The 22,505-nt window shown below is 34.0% G+C and overlaps 2 protein-coding genes across 2 annotated transcripts; both read right to left on the reverse strand.

Annotated features, from left to right (window-relative positions):
* Window positions 1-10,917: 10,917 nt before the first annotated feature.
* On the reverse strand, window positions 10,918-11,874 carry LOC113175215 (olfactory receptor 13C9). Its single transcript, XM_026379474.2, has one exon. It carries the CDS (start codon window positions 11,872-11,874, stop codon window positions 10,918-10,920), a length of 957 nt encoding a protein of 318 aa, XP_026235259.2.
* Window positions 11,875-21,291: 9,417 nt separating this feature from the next.
* Window positions 21,292-22,248, reverse strand: LOC113175251 (olfactory receptor 13C9). The gene has a single exon (XM_026379515.2). It carries the CDS (start codon window positions 22,246-22,248, stop codon window positions 21,292-21,294), a length of 957 nt encoding a protein of 318 aa, XP_026235300.2.
* Between the last annotated feature and the right edge of the window lie 257 nt (window positions 22,249-22,505).

Raw genomic sequence — 22,505 nt, forward strand, 5'->3', positions numbered from 1 at the left:
ATTAAAAGCCTACTAACAAAGAGAAGCCCAGAACCAGATGGATTCCCAGCCAAGTCCTACCAGACCTTCAAAGAAGAATTTAAAACAATACTCCTCTAAAATATACTCCCTGAAATATAAAAGGTGAAAAACTTCCAAATTCATTCTATGATAGTATCATCCTGATACCAAAGCCAAAAAAAGACACATCAAGGAAAGAAAACTTCATACCCAAACTCCTCATGAACATAGATGCAAAAAATATGGATAAAATATTGGCAAACCACATACAAAAACATATTTAAAAAATAGTGCACCACAATCAAGTGGGTCATCCCAAGGATGGAAGCTTGGTTCAACAAATGATAATCAGTAAACATAGTTCATCACAGCAATAGACTTAAAGACAAGAATCATATGGTTATCTCAATAGATGCAGAAAAAAGCCTTTGGCAAAATATACCTTTCATTCATGCTCAAAACACGAGAAAAACTAGGGATAGTAGGACCATACCTCAACATTGTAAAAGCTATATATGTTAAACCCAAGGCCAACATCATTCTAAATGGAGAAAAAATGAAAGCATTCCCTGTAAAAACTGGGACAAGACAGGAATCCCCTCCTTCATCACTCCTATTTAACATAGTCCTTGGAAACCAAGCCAGAGCAATCAGGCAAAAGAAAGAAATTAAAGGGATACAAATAGAACAAAACTAAAACTATCACTGTTTTCTGATGATATGATTTTGAATACAGAAGAACCCCCCCAAAAAAAACCTCCACCAGAAAGCTTTCAGAAACTCATGAATGGATTTCAAACATTCTTAACACAAAGATATGATGTTTGAATACATAGATATGTTTATCCTGATTTGAACATAACACAATAGAAACACATTTGGAAACATCACATGGTACCCCATAAATATATAAATTTTATATTTTATGTATCAATTAAAATAAATTTAAATTTTAAAACTTCTCCATCCTCCATCCCACTTCCATGGCATCTCTAACATTTCAGTGAACTATAAAGGATTCATGATTTCCCCGCTTTCCATAACCAGAATTGCCTGTATGTTCCAGTGCTGGGCCACATTGACTCAAACAAAACTTAGTACCTTCACAATCTGCCAAAATTACAACCCCTAAAGCCTGAGAAAACATGAAATATATTACTGATTATATCCAAAGGGTGAAAATTAGATATTTCTGGTCACTGAAGTCCATCATGGTCAGTACCCACCTCCATTTCCACCAGAGATTTTTCTATTGATGTTACCCACTCAGCACCCAGTTTTCATGCTCTGGCATAAAACAAATAAATAAAAAATTTTAAAAGTAAAATATACCTTAAAAAGAAGAAAGGAAAGAAAGACACAAACAAATACTGTGAAGCAAAAGAAGTTAAGAAACTCTGTAGTTCTCCAGGTTATGATTCCAAATTCCATTAACTCAATGAGAAAACAAAAATATTGGTAAAATTTTTTAAATTATTTCAAGCCATTGGGGCCAGTGGCTGAAATCAGACACACTGATTTCAGAAAACTTTCAAAATATCACAGTTATCTGAGTAATAGAACACACTCCATAAGGATTTAGTATTTACAGCTTATTAAGTTGTTTTCAATTAACAAATAATTATTCAACAATTGTACATATTTATGGGGTACAGAAACATCATATATGTATATTATATATGCTGTGTATACAATATGTAATGATTAAATTTGAATAATTAGCATAACTATCTCATTAAACATTTGTCATTTCAAAATGAAGAAAGCATTGAGCAATAAGATAATTTATTGCTGTCAAATGTCCCTTCAATAGACTTAAGTGCCTAGGAGAGTATTGATTTTATAAATATTATATAACATTATATATAATATTTACCTTGAAAGAGTGCTGCATTACAATGAGTATAGGAGTTAGTATAAAAGAAAACTGGACTGCATCCCAGTTCTGCTACAGATTAGACATGAGATCTTATACAATTGAAGTATATAAATTGAATTAGTGATTCAAATTCTTCATCCCTTCTTGAGCCTGCCTACTCTGATTTTGGACCTAGGCCGATGACTTGATTTGATTACTGGGGCATTAGCAAACATAATGCAAGCAGATACTTGTGAAGCACGCAAACAATGAAGTGGGCCTGCTCTCTTGCATCTCTGCATTGTCATGAGAATATGCTCAAGCTAGCCAACTGGAGGATTAAATAACATTGAGCAGAATTGAGTTGGCCCAGTGGCCACAGCCAAGGCCGTGCTTGGTCAGCCAACACTCAACTGATTACCATAAGAATGAATGAACCCAGGAACAATCCAAGAGTCAATTTACAGCTGAACTGATATAGAAAGATAACTCAGTTGAGGTCACCTGACTCTGATCCAAGTCAAATGTAATCTCATAAATGTTTACTGTTGTATGTTACTGAAGTTTTTTGTTGTTTATCGTGCTATACCCCTGTAGCAATGTAAATATGATCTGCAGTAATGCTTTCTTTCCCTATCCTATATTGATGTACCCAGGCCTTGAAAGAATTAGTTTTATTCATCTATGCCATTTTTATCCATATCAGAATATTCTAATAAATATAAGTATCCTCTTTTACATTTTCACCATTTTTATATTGAGATCTATAATCCACATGAAATTGATTTTCATGTATGGTATGAGACAAGGGTCAAGATTTATTTTTCACCATATGGATAGTATTTGACAAACACAATTTATTAAAATGATCCTTTCCTTAGTACATTGCAATGTCACTTTTTAACATAAATTGGTTGATAATATATGTATAAGTATGTTTGGGGCATCTTGTTCTGTTTTACTGCTGTTTTTCTGTCCTTGTACTAACACTCCTTTATTAAATACAGCTCTGTAAGTTATTTTGGTTTCTGGTCCTCTAAATTTGTTCCTCATTACACAAGTTTGGCAGGTGTTGGCATTCATATATTTTAGCATCCTCTTTTCAGTTTTCACAATAAAACTGCTAGAATTTTGATTTTTCCTTGAAACTATACATCAAATTAGACAGAATAGACTCTTCCAGCTCATGAAAAAAATTAGCCTTCCATTTGGTCTCAGTATTGTTCAGCTGGATTTTTTTTAAATGTCTTGCACATATGCTATTAGAACTGTTCATATGTTTTTTTTTCCTAAAGAGAGAAAGAGAATTTTTTTTAATATTTATTTTTTAGTTTTTGTCGGACACAACACCTTTGTTTGTATGTGGTGTTGGGAATCGAACCCGGGCCGCATGCATGCCAGGCCAGCGCGCTACTGCTTGAGCCACATCCCCAGCCCTCTTCATATGTTCTTATGGTTTGGTACTATGATTGGTCCCACAGATTTGATGTTATCCTTTATCTATCTTGCTTTCTTTGGAGCAATGTTTTATTTCTCCTTTACTTAATCTTATATTTTCTTCAGGGATGCTAACTGTAGAGGTAAAAATCTGCATCTCTGGCTTGTAAGATGGTAATGTATGCTGTTTTCGTTTCATAAAAAAAAAAAAAAAAATCCAGACTGTTACCTTTGCTTAACCACTCTAGTTTGAAGTTTTAGATTCCTAATTTTTTAAGTTTTAATTCTGCATATAATTTAAAAGAAGCAATTAGTATAATTGATGTTTGTTACACTTGACATTCATGTAGATTGATCCGTATATCCACCCATCCTCTATTTATCATTCCTCACCATTTGCTTCTAACTGAGGTCATTTCCTTTTCCCATGAACAGTTATCCCTTTGAGATTTCTTTCAAGACAAGCTTGCCAGACATGAATTTTGTGTATGTATGAATTTAGGGGAGGAGTTGGTCTGGAACTGTTTTAATTTTGTTTTCATTTTCAAAGAATATTTTCACTTCAACATTATTTTCCTTCAACATTTTCTTTTAACTCTTTTTTATATTCTGGTACCCCTTGTTTATGATGAAAAGTCACCTCTCTGTTTCTTTGCTGCTTCTTTGAGGAAGATGTGGCCTCCACCTTACCCTTACCTTCCCTTTTCTTCCTGACCATCCCATTGCCCTCCCTATGTGGCCTTGTATAAAGTGTCATTCTTTTTGTCTCTAGGACCTGTGAGTACAATAAACTTTGTTTTCCTGAACCTCTTCTGTATCTACTTTTGTAGCTGCAGCTTACTAATCATCGCATGAAAATAGGTTCATGAGGAAATAGGTGTTTGTTTTTTCCTTTGGCTGTTTTTTTTTTTTTTTCTCTTGATTGTTGGTTTCCATGATTTTATGCTGAAACTCTTATATGTTCCTTTCTTTTTATTTACGCTTCTTGACATTACAGATTTCCTTGATTCTGTGGCTTGATATCTTTCTAAGTTTCAGGAAATTATTCAGTATTAGTCATTTTCTTCTTCTAACCCCTTTCTTCTATCTTCTTTCTCCTCTCTCTCTTGAGTATCCAGTTATATTTATGCTAGATTTTTCTACTGTGCCACCTACAGTGTTTAGAGTCTTTTATTTTCCTTCCTTTTTTCTCTTCATACATATTTGTATTCTTTCTGTAGACCTGCCTTCTAACCTGTTAAGCCTTTCTGCAAACTCGTTTAATCTACTGATCAATCCATCTATTTAGTTCTTAATTCCAGTCATTGTAGTTTTCAGCTCTATAAGTTTCATTTTCTTTTTCAACATACTTTCTAGTTCTCTGGATACATGTGTTCCACTTATCATCTGGTTATATATGTTCAGGGACATGTAGCATCAGTTATTTTGGAGACTATGTGTGATAGCACTTATATTTGGATCATCTGGGGACATTTAATTGTCCATTCTTGTCTCCAGGTTCTGTTTCTTAACATTTCTTACAATTTTTTATTAAATGTCAAATTACATATACATATAATTTGACATATAAGCGTGTGTGGATAGATAGATAAATAGATAGATAGATAGATAGATAGATAGATAGATAGATAGTCAGTCTTTGGGCAATGTTTTATTTGCTGGAAGAGGATTCATAGTGTTTTTCAGAAGAAACCTACACTAGGGAAGATTTCCTTATGTCAAAAATGGATTAAAACAATTTTTTTGGACTTCAGACTTGGTAAGGTTTATATGAAATCTAAGTTACTTCCTTTTTAAATTTTTTTCCCTCATGACCCCAACAAAGACCCTGGAGATTTTATCAACAAGCTTTCTCCTTCATGGGTCCCAGACTCCAATGTTCAACTCAAAAGCACTATTAGATTGCTAAAATCTCATGATATTTTTTAGTCATTTTTTTTGCTCAATTTCTGACCTCTTACTCTGACTACCCTAAGAAGTCAGCAAATGTTTTATATAGGAAAACCAGTGACAACTTGGAGATCACTCACCTGTACCCTTCTTCAATTAAAGGATTTGGGCTCTCAAGGACAGCATGTGTTGGCAGATCCAAAAATCCAAATTTTAGCTTTTCAGACATTTTCAAAATCTATTTTCACTTTTATCCCTCTTATCATCAGCCTTTCACCCATTAGGAGGCACAGTTAAGAAACAGTAAATCCACAGGAAGGAAGAAGAGGAGCACAGAATATTTAACTCACTTAAATGATCTTCCTTTTTCTCTAGAATCTTAACTCTTCATATCCTGACTTCCTTAAAAATAGTAAAATTCATTAACAATTGTTTAATTTATCCAGCATTTATAAATTTCTTAGACATTAGTTATTCCAGTGTAGCTAATGCTCAATATTAACTTTGGTTTTGTTTTGTTTTTATGTATTTTGGCTTCCTGGATCAGGTGGAAGCTCTAGGAGGGCACGCGTGTTTGTTCTGTTCACCAATTCAACTGTGTCTAGAACAGTGCTAAGGAAATATTAAGCAACAGGAATGAATTGAATTGAGTATCACGTTGTAAACACGTTTTTAAATTTTTCTTTTCATCATGTTTAAGATGTTTGACATCTTAAAGAAAAGCTTTCTGACTGGAGACCCTCCAGTGTCTAGCCAATTCTCGGACATAGTAATGGGCCCAGCTGGGAACATGCCTTTCAAACTAACCAGTTTAGAGCCATTACTCCTCTATCTGTCCCATACACCCAGGAGGCAATATCCCTCTGCCTCAGTCATCCTAGGACCAGGTGCCAGACAACTAGGGATTTCCCCTTGGCACCAAAGGCTGAAGAGATTATTGAAGTTGTCTGTGCTGTTCACCCTGCCCTGAACAGGAAATCTTGACTTTTCTATGGAAATCTTAATAAAGGCTGTGACATCAACCTTCCCTTTTCTCCTATCTACTGCCTCCTGACCATGCTGGTGTCTTCCTTATGTGTCTTGCATGATGTGTCACTCTTTTGTCTCTAGGACCTGTAAGTACAATAAACTTTGTTTTCCTGAGTGTCTTCTGTGTCTCTATAGCTGCAGCTTACTAATTATCTCATGAAAGAATACACAAAATGATCTTTGGGGAACCTATAATTTGTTTTATTATAAGAAAATGGGACTTATAATTCTCTACTTATGAACTTTTTGACAGTCTATTACATGATATATGTTCTAAAAGTTAAAAAATGGAACAGAAATGTCTCATCACGAGAAAAGAACACATACATAGGCAACTCTCATTTTATGCTATTTTGTAAATGCTAACAAAAAATGTGATTTCTCTTTCAGAAACATATGTAATTTTACATACATACACACAACATGTATACATATGATAAGTTTATTTTGTAATATCACAATCTTTTCAATAATTCTAATTTTCTGCCACCCTAATTTAATCAATTCTGGATAAATATTTGTAATTCAATTCTTCTTGTAAATCTAGAATCATTTTTTAAAATGAGTTTAGCTTCTGTGTTGATGTGTATATGGCTTTATGACTGAAATATCTTCTTTATGAATTATGACAGTTATCACTGATTGGCATATCAATCTTATTTGATACTTTAAAGTTAATTTCCATTCTTATTACATTAATATTACACTAGAACTTTCTTTTAGATTCCTTCTGTTTACCTCTCTACATTTTTTTAGTTTAAACTTTTTCTTTGTTTCAAGTACTACTTATAAATAAGAGAGTTTGACTTAAAAATCACTTTTAAAGTTCTTTTTGTTTGTTGTTTTTAGATATAAGTAACAGTAGAGAGTATTTTGACATATTATACATATATAAAGTATGACCCATTCCAGTTAAGATCCCATTCTTGTGGGTGTGCATGATGTGGAGTTGTCTATTCATTTATGGTTGTCTATTCACTTATGAGCATTCATTTTGATTCATTCATAAGTTCAGTTCGTTGTACTGCTTTTCCTATTCCCATCCCCACTTCCTCTCCTTCATTCTCCTTTGTCTAATCCAATGAACTTCTATCTTCCCCTCACTACCCTTCCTTCTTGTGAGTTAGCATCCACATATCAAAGTAAGCATTCAGCCTTTGGTTTTGGGGGACTGGCTTATTTCACTTAGCACATTTTCCAGTTCCATCTATTTACTGGTGAATGCCATAATTTCATTCTTCTTTATGGCTGAGTCTATATACTACATTTTCTTTACCCATTCATCTGTTAAAGGGTACCTAGGTTTGTTCCATGGCTTGGCTATTGTGAACTGAGCTTCTATAAACATTGATGTGGCTGTGTCACTGTATGCTGATTTTAAGTCCTTTGGATACAAATCTAGGAGTGCGATAATTGGATCAAATGGTCATTCCATTCCAAGTTTTCTAAGGAATCTTCTGTATAGACTGCTTTCCACAGTGATTGTACCAGCTTCAACTTGCAGTCCCAACAGCAATGTATAAGTGAACATTTCTCCCCACAGCCTCAGTGTAGTTTTAATTTGCATTTCTCTAATTGCTAGAGATGCTGAACATTTTTTCATATATTTTGATCACTCATCTCTCTTTTTCAGTGAAGTGGTTTGTTCAGTTCCTTTGCCCATTTATTGATTGGGTTGTTTGTTTGTTTGGTTTTGGTGTTAAGTTTTCTTGAGATCTTTATATATCCTGGAGATTAATGTTCTATCTGATGTGCAGGTGGCAAAGATTTTCTCCCATTCCGCAGGCTTTCTGTTAATGTTTTTGATTTTTTCCTTTGCTGTAAAGAAGCTTTTAAGTTTGATGTGATCCCATTTATTGATTCTTGCATTTTAGGAGTCTTATTGAAGAATTTGGCTCCTAAGCTGACACATTGGAGAGTTGAGCCAACTTTTCTTTTAATAGGTACAGGGTCTCTGATCTAATGCCTAGGTCCTTGATCTACTTTGAGTTGAGTTTTATGTAGGTAAGAGACATGGGTTCAATTTCAATCTACTATATATGGATTTCCAACTTTCCAGGACCATTTGTTGAAGAGGCTATCTTTTCTCTAGTGTATGTTTATGGAGCCTTTGTCTAGAATGAGATAATTAAATTTATGTGGGTATGTCTCTGTGTCTTCTATTCTATTCCTTTGGTCTTCATGTCTGTTTTGGTTCCAATACCATTTTGTTACTACAGCTCTGTCCTATAATTTAAGGTCTGGTATTGGGATGCCTCCTCTATCACTTTTCTCACTAAGAATTGCTTTGGCTATTCTGGGTCACTTATTTTTCCAAATGAATAAGATGACTACTTTTTCTATTTGTATGAAGAACACCATTGGAATTTTAATAGAATTTACATCAAGTCTGTATATTGCTTTTTGTACCTTGGCCATTTTGACAATGTTAATTCTGCCTAACCCAGAATATGGGAGATTTTTCTATTTTCTAAGGTCTTCTTCAATTTCTTTTTTAGTGTTCTGCAGTTTTCATTGTAGAGGTCTTTCACCTGTTTTGTTAGGTTAATTCCCAAGTTTTGTTTGTTTGTTTGTTTGTTTTGGTTTGGTTTTGGAATGTTTTGTTTTGTTTTTGTTATGTGTGAATGGGATAGCTATTGTGAATGGGACAGTTTTCCTAGTTTCTCTTTTGGCTGATTCATCACTAACATGTAGGAATGCAATTGATTTAGATGTGTTAATTTTATATCCTGCCACTTTGTTGAATTCATTTCTGAGTTCAAAATTCTTTCTGGGCGAGTTTCTTGGGCCTTCTAAATATAGAATCATGTCGTTGGCAAATAGGGATAGTTTGAGCTTTTCTTTTCCTATTCACTTTAACTTATTTCTTTTGTCTAATTGTTCTAGGGTTTCAAAGACTATTTGGGTTTTTTGAGATTGGCTAACTTCACTGAGCATAATCTGCTCTAATGCTATCCAAATCTTATTAGAGCATCCAAGCTCTTCTTTTTAATGAGATTACCCCTGTTCATGTCTTGTCTGTTGTCTGATGAGATCTGTGACCTTGGTGATCTTTTTGAGCTGTGGTTATTACTAAGCTATATAATTATAATATTGAATATATATAAACACTATTTGTTGTTTACCTTTGTGTGTTGCTAGAGGATAACTTCTTTGCTTACCTTTTTTCCCCTCCCTCTCTCCCGCCCTGCCTTCCTTTACTTTCTTCCATTCCTTCTATTTTTTTAATTGTTCATTATTTCAACACTGTGTATTACTTTTACAATTAATGCAAATAAGTGTTCGAAATATTAACTTTCACTCTAAACTAAATCTATAAAGTGAATGAAAATTTTATTTTCATACAGTCAATAATTATACTTTCAAAATATTTGTGTGGGGTTTGGAGACAGAGGGAAGGAAAGACTGAAAGAATTCAGCTGAGGAAATTTTGATGAAAATACATGGACTTCCTTCTGATTTTAGAGTTGAAATAGAGTCATAGACCTCTTGTAGTTAGCTCTTCAGGGCATTATTTCTGAAGTTTCATAACTTTTGTTCATATTTCATCTATGAGGCAATTTAAAGCTGTGCACAGATGTTCAGAATAGTCTTTAATAGCAGAATATTTAAATTGCCTTCTAAACCCTGAAGCAGATCTTTAGGATCTTGTGTATCTCCACAATGAGCAGTATTTCAACCTTTGTTTTCAGGGAAAATTTAATTTGACCTGTTCCTAAAATTTATTGCTAAATATTAGTTTTCTTCCTAATGTTAAACTAAAGAAATGTAATGACACTTTATCTGAACAAGAGGAATTGAATTACACTTAATCTTAGTAATCATTTTTTCACACCTAGTAATCATATCCACACATTGTGTTTTGGGGCATATCAGGAGTCAATAAATTTCTGTGACAAAGTGGTTACTTACTGGTAACTGCCTTTTTGGAGGTTAAGTTACTAATGAGGATATGTGAAGTCTGGCTATAAGTATAAGAGACACAACGAGCTATTAATTTTACAGTCTATAAAGCAACCTCTGGTTTAGAGGTAAATTACTGGAAGAACAAGAAATAAACTTATCAACTAGAAGAACTACTTGAACTGAAGGTTTAAATATTTCAACATACTCTTGCAAGGTTGTGGCTAGCCTCAGTAAGACCCTGTCTCAAAATAAAAAATAAAAAATAAATCTTGGGATGTAGCTCAATGGTAAACTGCCTCTGAGTTAAATTATATACTCAGTGCCAAATAAGTAAATAAATAAATAGCATGTGATGGCTAAAGTAGATTTGCAGATTAATGCAAAACTGCAATAGAAGCTCCCTAATAGAAAATATGAGTGAAGCATTTGGGGATTTTCTCTGGGGCTTTTTTCACAATAGAGAGCTATGTTAATTTTTAAGGATTTGATGAATTATTTGCCTATTAAATACTGTATTTATGCACAAAAAAGAACATAAAAAGGTACACAACTTCCTACCTTGATACTGCAAAAACCTACAGAATGTGAAGAAAACAAAAAGTTTGCAAGTACCCATATCTTGATGGCAGGTGACCTCTCTCTATGTCTTATGTTACTGTTTTGTACCATGAAAACTCTTTATGAGCATCTAATAATTTAACATAATACACAAAACAGCAAAGTTAAAGTAACCAAAATTCCAATGTAATTCTCAAGTTTTAACAATGTCCAATTAGTTCACAGCACAATATATACATTCACTTGCAAATTAATATTCTGCTCAATAAATTTTTTAATGCCTCCTTGACATCCTTGTTCCTAAGACTATAGATTAAAGGATTCATCATGGGAGTCATCACCCCATAGAACATGGATATAAGTTTGTCTGTTGCATCCAGACCATCTGAATTAAGTGCGTCTTTAGACTTGGGTTTCATGTACATGAAGAGAATGGTACCATAGAATATAATCACCACAGTCAGGTGTGCTGAGCAGGTAGAGAAGGCTTTGCTTCTCCCCTCAGAGGAACGAATCTTGAGGATGCTGGAAACGATTAATGAGTAAGACATAACAATGAAGAGCAGTGGCATCAAAATGAACAACGTCGTGGCCACAAGCATGATGAACTCATTACCTGAGATGTCAGCACAGGCCAACTTCATGACAGCCAGAATTTCACAAGAAAAATGATTGATGACATTATTCCTGCAGAAAGGCAACCGTACCACAAATGCAGTTTGCACTGCAGAGTTGACAACCCCTGAAAGCCAGGAGCCAGCTGCCATGGTCACATAGGAATTCTTGTTCATGATGATGAGATACCTCAGGGGATTGCAGATGGCCACATAGCGGTCAAAGGCCATCATTCCCAGGAGCACACACTCTGTTGTCCCCATGGCCAAGCCAAGGAACATCTGCACTGCACAGCCAGAGAAGGAAATGGCCTTTCTTTCTGTGAGGAAGCTCACCAGAGTGGAAGGTATTGAGGTGCTAGTGTAGCAGATGTCCAAGAAGGAGAGGTTCCCCAGGAAGAAGTACATAGGGGTGTGGAGGCGAGAGTCGAGGATGGAGAGTATGATGAGGGTTCCATTGCCCATAAGGATGACCACATACATTAATAAGATGAGTACAAAAAAGAGGACCTCAAGCCTTGGGTAACCAGAAAGTCCCTTTAGAAAAAATTCCACCAGAATGGTTTGGTTTTCCCATTCCATTTTATCATCTCTATTTCACCTGTAAGAATTCAAAGCATTTTTTAAATAGTAACTATTCCACTATAATAAGCCTAAGTATACCAATGCACAAATATGAAAAATTATAATAAACCCAGTGAGAGGAAATAGAAATAAAATCAGAAATAGAAGAAAAATAAACAGAAAAAAAATAATGTAAGAGGACGAGTATGAGGGAGAAACAATTATATTGATTATTTATTCTGGGCTAGGTTTGTTTTTCATAGTAATCTTTATCATAGATTATGTCATTGAAACCTCACAATATTATTCTTTTATGGATAGTAAAACCTAACATAGGGAAGTTAAGCCTGAAGTCATACATCAGATGCTTAGCAAAGCCTGTGTTCAAGTTCAAGCCTACCTTCCTGTGGCACATATTTAGCTGACATTTTTCTATAGACCATAAAAATAATACACAATGTGTCATATCAGAGATGAGGTAAATTACTTAGAAAGGCAGTGTGGCTCCAGATCAGAACTCGGTAATAACCCATAAGTATTAAAATATTAAAAGAAGTGAATCAAACTGAAGAGAGAATTGTCAGAAATGAACCCAATCATATTAGTGCCTAGTTGTCAATAGTGGGGCGAAACAGGGTGCAATTCTTGTGTAAAGCCTAATCTTCTTTTTTCTCTTTTTTAAAATTTATTAGTTCTAATCAGTTATACATGACAGTAGAAAGTTCTTCAATTCAGTGTACACTAATGGACCAGAATTTTTCACTTCTCTGGTTGTGCATGAAGTAGAGTCACATCGTTTATGCAATCATACATGTATCTAGGGTAATGATGTCCATCTGATTCCACTATGTTTTCTACCCCTTTGCCATGTCCTTCCCTTTGCCTTATCCGAAGTTCCTCCACTTATTCCATGCACCACCCTCCTTATGGATTAGCATTCACTTGTCAGAGAAAACATTCAGCCCCTGGTTACTTTGCTTAACATGATACTCTCCAACTCCATCCATTTACCTGCAAATGCCATAATTTTATTCTCTCTTAGGGCTGAGTAATATTCATTGTGTATATGTTTCTTTAACCATTCATCTATTGAAGGGCATCTAGGTTGCTCTTATACTTGAAATTGTGCATTGTGCTGCTATAAACATTGAAGTGGCTGAATTACTGCAGTATGCTGTTTTTAAGCTTGAGGATATAGACTGAGGAGTGGGATAGCTGGGTCATATGGTGTTCCATTCCAAGTTTTCTAAGGAATCTCCATACTGCTTTCTAGATTGGTTGTACAAATTTGCTGTCCTACCAGCAATGAATGAGTGTGCTTTCCCCCCACATCCTCGCCAACATCTTTTGTTGCTTGGATTCTTGATAACTGCCATTCTGACTGGAGAGATATGAAATATTAGAGTAGTTTTGATTTGCATTTATCTAATTACTAGAGATATTGAACATTTTTCCATATATTTGTTGATCAATTGTAAATCTCCTGAGAAGTGTCTGTTCAGTTCCTTAGCCCATTTATTGATTGGGTTGTTTTGTTTGTTTGTGTGTGTGTTGTTGGTTTTATTTATTTATTTATTTTTTGGTGTTAAGTTTTTTGAGTTGTTTATATATCCTGGAGATTAGTGCTTGATCTCATGTGCGTGTGGCAAAAATTTGCTCCCCAAATGTAGGGTCTCTCTTCACCTCATTATTTCCTTTGCTGAGAAGAAGCTTTTTGTTTGAATCCATCCCATTTATTGATTCTTGATTTTATTTCTTGCATTTTAGGAGTCTTGTTAAGGAAATCAGGGTCTAATCCAACATGATGAAAATTTGGACCTACATTTTCTTATTTTAGGCATAGGGTCTCTGGTCTAATTCCTAGGTCCTTGATCCACTTTGAGTTGAGATTTTTGTTCATGGTAAGAAATAAGGTGTTAGTTTCATCTTACTGCATATGGATTTTCAATTCCCTCACCACCATTTGTTGAAGAAACTATCTTTTCTCCAATTTATGCTTTTTGCACCTTTGTCTAGTATGAGATAACTGTATTTATATGTGTTTGTCTCTGTGTCTTCTATTCTGTACCACTTGTCTACATGTCTGTTTTGGTGCCAATACCACGCAGATGTTGTTACTATAGCTCTGTAGTATAGTTTAAGGTCTGGTATTGTGATGCCTCTTGCTTCACTCTTCTTGCTAAGGATTGCTTTAAGCCTAATATTCTTGTCAAAATGCAATGTCTTTTTAGGGTGGAATAGCAGTGAAAGAGATAGAATGATTTTTCTATCCTAACTTTTTAAAACTATCATTCAGTTAAAAATAAACTGACTTTTTACCTTTTTATGTACAACTTTAAGAATTTTAAACATGTATAGAATCAAGTAACTACCACCATAACCATATCACAGAACTCTTTTATAACCTCCCCAAAATCTTTCATACAATTTCTTTTCTACTTACTTCTTCCACATACTCACAAACCCTGTTAACCACTGATGTGATTTCCGGCCCCATAGTTTCACTTTATCCAGAATGTCCTACAAATGACATGGAACCAAGTTGAGCTTCTCTCACCTAGCTTAAAGCCTCTAATATTCATTCAAGTTGTTAGGGCTAAATAAGAATTCCATTGAATGGGTGTATTATAGTTGTCTATCCATTTATCTTTTAAAGAACATTTGAGCTGTCTCCAGTTTGGGGCAGTTATAATTAGAGTAATGTAAGTATTTTTGCTTCAATTTTTTAATGAACACCAGGTTCCATTATTTTTATGGTAAATATCCAGTAGGGGGATAATACAGATATAGAAAGTACACATTTAAATTTGCAATAAATGTAGTTTACCAGAGCAGCTGTGTCACTTTTGCATTGCAACCAGCAATGTGCCATCCCATCTCCATGAACATTTAGTATTGTCAACAGGTTTTAGAAATTCATTTTAATAGGTATGTAGTTATATTTCATCATGGTTTTAATTTGCATTTCCTAATGACTAATGATGTTGAACATATTTCCATGGTCATTTTTTTGGCATCCTTATATTCTCTTTGGTAAAGGATCTGTTCATATCTTTTGCCTGTTTCAAATGATTTTTAAAAAATTTCTGTTGAATTTTCAGAGTTCTTTACATGTTCTGAATGTGTGCTTTATCATGTATGTGATTTGCATATATTGACTCCCAGTCTATGACTGCTAATTCTGTAAAGTAAACATCCATTAATTGCCATTTAAATGAATTGCTATAAAAGTCTAATAGAAAAGGACCCAAAAGAAACCCTATAATTAAGAAGGTAACTTTTAACATGGCAGTTCCATAACAGTTCACAGTTTGAATGTTTTCAGGGAACTATCCAGTTTTATCACGCAAGAATTATGAAAGGTGTTTGTCACCTCTAAAGTCCTTCCTCAGAAGGCCATGAGCCAACTCTATGAATTTTTTTCTCAAAAATAGGCCCCTCCTAATGCTCCTGTACACATGCATAAACACACACAATTTTCCAATTATATCCTTGTTCAGCACAGAATCCATTGAAAGTGCTCCAATCAATTCACAAAACAAAAAGTAACTTCTGGAATCAAACAGGCACTTAACACAGGACATTTCCCCTTCTTAATGAAACTTTACACAAGAGCAAAGTCTGAATTAAGGGCTTTCACCCTATTTCCCTCCTCTTCTAACTACCCACACTGCTCTGCCTTTAGCCATTATTAGAGTCTTTTTCTTTCAGTCTACTTTTCCCTTATTTTCATCCTTTTTACACTTTATGCTTTGAGATTATTTTATACACTAAATATGAATATTTCTTTTTTATCTCAAGCCAAGATTTGCCTTCTTAATTCTATGTTATAGAGAACACCACCCAAATTCCTACTCCTTGATACATGGTGGCTGAGAAGCAATTTTACTTTAAGAATCAGTCTTCTAAACACTGCCACCATACAACTTATTATCATGTCAGGTCCACTTTTCCTAGTAGAAAAAACATGCATTTAAATACTATCTTAGCCAGTCATTAGTCCCATGGTCTTAGGTAATTTACTTCCCAGAGTCTCCATATTCCCATGCATAACAGGTAGATTTTAATAGCCTCATTATGAGGACCTTCAGAAAATAAATTAGGTAATGTCTGTAAAGCACGTAGCACATGGCAAGTACTATTTTGGTTTCCTTCATCTTCTGGTGACTTGTTTTTCCATCATCCTTCTACAAGAGTATCTTCAAATATTATTTATCAGTTAGGCTTTACCAGGCATCTCTCCTTAACCAATGCAATCTACTATTTTTCATCACATCTATGATTTGAGATGGATGCACACTATAGCAAAAGTTTACTCACTTTGCAATGAATAATCTTATACTATTATAACAAATGTCCACGGCAGTTTGAAACAAGGAACTCACAGACTGACATTTGATAATAAAGGCTATTGCAATTCATTCATCTAAAATCTAAATGTAAATGTAATACAAATATAATATCTAAAATTATCATAGAAATGCATCACTAACAACAAAAAATGAAATACTCAAAACAAGCTTCCAAATATTTATGCAAACATAAGTCAGAATTTCTTCCTGTTAGGAAGAAATTTGTAAAAAATGATAATGACTCATTGTTCCTCTTCATTTTCATTTTTCACAAATCCAAAGCTGTATTCAAATAAATTCCTAACAGCCTGCCCATGTAAAGGTTCCAAGACAGGAACAGGGTAAAACATTGTCTACTCATGATTACTATGGACAAACATTTGCTAAAGTGAACCAAACAAAGCCCAATTGGTGCTAAGAGGTAAATAGCTACAAAATCAAACTTTGGTGAAAACAACCTGCTTTACATTTTGATCAAGAGTTCAGATCTGCAGACTATTGTGACCTCACAGAACCAAAAAAATGATACTATTTGAAGTGTAGACACTTGTAGTGAAGCAAGGAGTAGGAAATGCATTCTGACCAAATAAATCTTTATTCCCCGTTAGACCTAAGCAACCATCTGTTTTTGAAGTTCATATTGCTTTGGATTTACAACTATTCTTTTGATTGTTTTTCCTTCCTCCCTCCAGATTTCTAACTATTTTCTAACCTTTCTCTTGGAATCTTTATTCCTATTCTTTATACACTACTGCCATTAGGAAATAATCCATCCCCACAACACATGACTTCTTTCAACTCAGTTCATAAAGTCTGACTCTTTTATTTGTTAGTTATTAGTATATTTTCAGCTATTACCTATAAAGGGAAGGTAGACTTACCTGATCAGACTGCCACACATAGCAAATTGTTCCTTGATCTTTGATTTTCAGGCTAGTCTACAAAATTTTCTACAAGGCTGATGGATTTCTTAAAAAAAGGTGTTACTGTTGGGGAGCCAATGTTTGGGAAACATTGATGACAAAGGTACCATTTCCAAATTATTTCAAAATTTTATGTACATTACAGTCAAATGTGTTTCCAAAGGAAGTATAGTTTAGTTTCACTATTTCAAAAGGAAAGGAGAACAAATATTCACTACTTCAGTCTGAGAATGGGGCACATTCTACAGACCCAGTAAATTCTCTAAAGACTCAGGAACACAATTTAAATATTTCTTGCTCTTAGGGACTTCTGCAATTTTCTAAGCCAAAATTTTAAATTGCTTCAGGGGAAAGATATTCAAAACTTTTTGAAACTTCAAGAATAATACCCTAAAGACTTAATTATATTGGGTTCATTACTGTATTTTAATTAACCAATCATAAGACTTGAGGACATACATTACCCCTTTCCTAACTTGCTATGTACTTCTCAGATTCCTGTTCCAAATGCATTCTAATGACTTTGTCCAGACACTATTCATCTTACTATCTCCTATTGGTAAATGGAAGTTACTAAGCTACATTCATTCTTTATTAATTCTTAGTTATTATTAATAATAATTACTTACAAATATTCATGCATTGTTATAAAACTTTATATATGTTAATCTACTGAAAGTCATATTTTTGTTTTTGTTTTTGGGTAACAGAGATTGAACTCAGGGGCGATGGACCACTGAGGCAAATCCTCAGCTCTATTTTGTACTTTATTTAGAGACAAGGTCTCACATGAGTTGCTTAGTGCCTCACTTTTCCTGAAGCTGGCTTTGAACTCACAATCCTCCTTGCCTCAGCCTCCCAAGATACTGGGATTATAGACATGTGCCACCGTACCAGCTACTTTTAAGTTTCTGTAATTTATAAAAATATCTATCGTGTTCATTTTAACATAATTATTAATGTGGTTCATTTTCTTCTTTCCATCATACTTATTTTTCATTCCTTGTTTTGGATTACAACATTCTCTTTTTTTTCACATTCTACTGGTTGTTGATGTTGGCAGGACTATTTTTTAAATTAATTTATATATTTATGCTATATTTTCATTCCAAAAATAGTTCTCTTCTCTGTCTTTACTCTCATAGCTTGATTGACAGGATCCAACCATTTTTCTCATAGAGATGAAGTTCCTTTCTAGTAGGGTGCTCTCTGATACCCTTAAATCCTTCAAACCAAAAGGAAGATGAAACTAAGAGAATAGTTCAACTCCCTAATTTCCATATTAATCTCCAATTTCCCAAATTTTATTGAGATAATATAAAAGTGTTTGAAGTTTATGTACGATTCATCTCTTCAGCCTTATATGATGGAAACTTGAATAGTCTTGATCAATATATCTATTAATGTGCTTATTCATTGATCACTATTAGTACCTCTCCTGTTTTTTGTTCCCAGTCTTGAGGGCTATATTTATATATTGGTTTAATTAGAGTTCATTATCAGGGGCTTTTTTCAGATTACAGTATAATATCATCAAATATTTCTTTTTATATTTCAGGTAAAAGTATATGACTCAACCATAAATTCTACATCTAAGAATATATGTGGATAAAATAATATATAATAACATATCATGTACAACATATAGTTAAATCTTATGTACAACTAATGTATAAAATAAATTATAAACATATAAATAATAATTATATACATATGTATATAGATTGTAACTCCTTATTAATTGACATATAGTTATACTACTTGGTAATTTGTACTTATATACATTATTTACACATTGTTTACATATATATTGTTACATGTACATATGGATAAATAAACAGATGTTAGATGAAAAGGATGTTTAAGAAAGATTGCCAAAATCTCAGGGAACTTCCAATCAGAAATTTCCTACCATCTCCAGGTGGCAATATTTATCAAGATCACAAGTGAATACATACAATTTTGACAATAGGTTTACTTTTCAGTAATTATCATACAGATGTACTGGCATTACCTGCAAAGTGATTAACTTACAAATTGATTAATTAAAATATTGTTTATAATGACAGATGTGGAAACAATTTAAATTTCTACAAGAAAGGAACATAGAAACAGTGGGACACTATTCTACTCTCAAAAGAAATGAGGCTTTTTTCTGTACACTGATAAGGAAAGATATTCAAGAAATAATAGGTAGAAAAGTAATATTAAGAACAATTTATATGGCACTCCATTGTTGGTGTAAGAAAGATTACATATATATATATATATATATATATATATATATATATATATATATATTTTCCCCCACACATATCTCTGTAAATATAAAGTTTGTTAATTCCAGAAAAAAGAAATGGATAACTTATCAACAGGGATAAGCTGTTTATTTTATATCCTTAAGTGCATCTTAAAATTTTAAAGCCTGTTCAAATTTTTTTTCAATAACATTTATAGATAAATATAATCAATAAATAATACTTAAGCTGAAGAATTCTTGCTCCTAAGATTCATAGACTTTCTCCTTTCTTTTTTCCCAATAATACACTGTATCATTACCATAGGACATAATGATATGTTTGAAAATTATTCTAAATTGCAATATTACACACTAAATGGGATTGCTAAAATTTCAATACAGTCACATTCTCAATATAAAGATACTTTGCATATTGTCTCTAGGAGTTCTAGGCCCAGTCCATTTGCAGTCTCATCACCAAGGTCTGGGCTATTTTTTGACCTGACCTAGGGTCTAGTATTCAATTCCATGTCAGTTCTTTTCCAATATCTGTTAATGCTTTTATGCCCTAGTAAACTTCCTGGAGAAAAATTGCAGCTTAATAAATTTCAGTTACTACTCATGTTCTATTCTCAGGTCCAAAGACTCTTTCTTTTTCAGAATCCTTTCTCACTTTACTTTCTAAGGTGTTTCTCTTTTCTTAATTGTATGACATAATTAGTTGCTCGGGATCACACTAAACCCAACCAGACTTGCCAATTCTAAATCTTCCTTTTGTCAATTCTTAACATTCTGCAGACTTTTATAAAGTTTGCAGTTTCTCAATTTGTCAGACTTTCTGGATTAAGGATAGTTACTTAAGACCACAAAGGGCGCTAGGTACATGCAAAGCTCTTTGAATAATGAAGACTATGCATATATCTGTAAAAATCAACTGTCTGCAAAAAATCATTATTTCACAATTTACTTTTATGCTGCCTTAGGCATAAGTTTGTTCCAAACATCATTTTCCAACATTAAATGTTGGGGAAAAAAAAAAAAAAACAGCACTTGAACTGGGTTGAATGGCACACAGCTGTATTCCCAGTGACTTGGAAGGCTGAGGGAGGAGGATGACAAAGTGCAGCTAGCCTCAGCAATTTGGTAGGACCCTGTCACAAAATAAAAATAATATGAGGGCTGGGGATGTGGCTCAAGCGGTAGCGCGCTCGCCTGGCATGCATGCAGCCCGGGTTCGATCCTCAGCACCACATACAAACAAAGATGTTATGTCCGCCAAAAACTAAAAAAATAAATAAATATGAAAAAATTCTCTCTCTCTCTCTCTCTCTCTCTCTCTCTCTTTAAAAAACAATTTAAAAACATAAAATAAAATGAACTAATAATGTAGCTCAATGGAAAAGCAACTTTGGGTTTAAATTAAATATAGATTGCCAAATAAATAGCATGTTAGCATGTGGTGGTCTAAGAAAATTTGTAGATTGATGTAAAACTGCAATAGAAGCTCTCCAATAGAAAATATGAGTGAAGCATTTTGGGGAATTTTTTCTTTGGCTTTTTTTCACAATAGAGAGCTTTGTTTATTTTTAATGATTTGATGAATTGTTGCCTATGAAATAATGTATGTATGCAAAAAAAGAACATAAAAAAGGTACACAATTTTCTACCTTGATACTGCAAAAAAAATACAGAATATGAAGAAACTGTTCAAAAAGTTTGCAAGTACCCATCTCTTGATGGCAGGTGATCTCTCTCTATGTCTTACCTTACTGTCTTATACAATGAAAATTCTTTATGAGCATCTAATAATTTTAACATGATACACAAAACAGCAAAGATAAAGTAAAAGTAACCAAAATTCCAATGTAATTCTCAAGTTTTAACAATGTCCAATTAGTTCACAGCACAATATATATTCCATTCACTTGCAAATTAATCTTCTGCTCAGTAAATTTTTTAATGCCTCCTTCACATCCTTGTTCCTAAGACTATAGATTAAAGGATTCATCATGGGAGTCATCACCCCATAGAACATGGATATAAGTTTGTCTGTTGCATCCAGACCATCTGAATTAAGTGCGTCTTTAGACTTGGGTTTCATGTACATGAAAAGAATGGTACCATAGAATATTATCACCACAGTCAGGTGTGCTGAGCAGGTAGAGAAGGCTTTGCTTCTCCCCTCAGAGGAACGAATCTTGAGGATGCTGGAAACGATTAATGAGTAAGATACGACAATCAAGAGCAGCGGCATTAAAGTGAACAAAGTTGTGGCCACAAGCATGATGAACTCATTACCTGAGATGTCAGCACAGGCCAACTTCATGACAGCCAGAATTTCACAAGAAAAATGATTGATGACATTATTCCTGCAGAAAGGCAACCGTACCACAAATGCAGTTTGCACTGCAGAGTTGACAACCCCTGAAAGCCAGGAGCCAGCTGCCATGGTCACATAGGAATTCTTGTTCATGATGATGAGATACCTCAGGGGATTGCAGATGGCCACATAGCGGTCAAAGGCCATCATTCCCAGGAGCACACACTCTGTTGTCCCCATGGCCAAGCCAAGGAACATCTGCACTGCACAGCCAGAGAAGGAAATGGTCTTTCTTTCTGTGAGGAAGCTCACCAGAGTGGAAGGTATTGAGGTGCTAGTGTAGCAGATGTCCAAGAAGGAGAGGTTCCCCAGGAAGAAGTACATAGGGGTGTGGAGGCGAGAGTCGAGGATGGAGAGTATGATGAGGGTTCCATTGCCCATAAGGATGACCACATACATTAATAAGATGAGTACAAAAAAGAGTACCTCAAGCCTTGGGTAACCAGAAAGTCCCTTCAGAAAAAACTCCACCTGAATGGTTTGGTTTTCCCATTCCATTTTATCATCTGTCTTTCACCTGTAAGAATTCAAAGAATTTTTTATTTTATTTTTTTATAGTAAGGACTTTTCTTCTTCTTTTTTAAATTTTTTTATTTGTTTTAATTAGTTATATATGAGAGTAGAATGCACTTGTATACTTTGATATATCATGCATAGATGAGACATAATTTCTCATTCTTCTGAGTATACATATTGTAGAATCACATTGGTCATAGAGTCACATACATGCATAAAGTAATAATGTCTGTTTCATT

This window comes from Urocitellus parryii, chromosome 4 (genome assembly GCF_045843805.1).
Source record: "Urocitellus parryii isolate mUroPar1 chromosome 4, mUroPar1.hap1, whole genome shotgun sequence".
Lineage (NCBI taxonomy): Eukaryota > Metazoa > Chordata > Mammalia > Rodentia > Sciuridae > Urocitellus > Urocitellus parryii.

Bases quoted from the DNA above. Each gene is read 5' to 3' on its own strand.
- LOC113175215 (XM_026379474.2), bottom strand. From the start codon at position 11,874: ATGGAATGGGAAAACCAAACCATTCTGGTGGAATTTTTTCTAAAGGGA.
- LOC113175251 (XM_026379515.2), bottom strand. From the start codon at position 22,248: ATGGAATGGGAAAACCAAACCATTCAGGTGGAGTTTTTTCTGAAGGGA.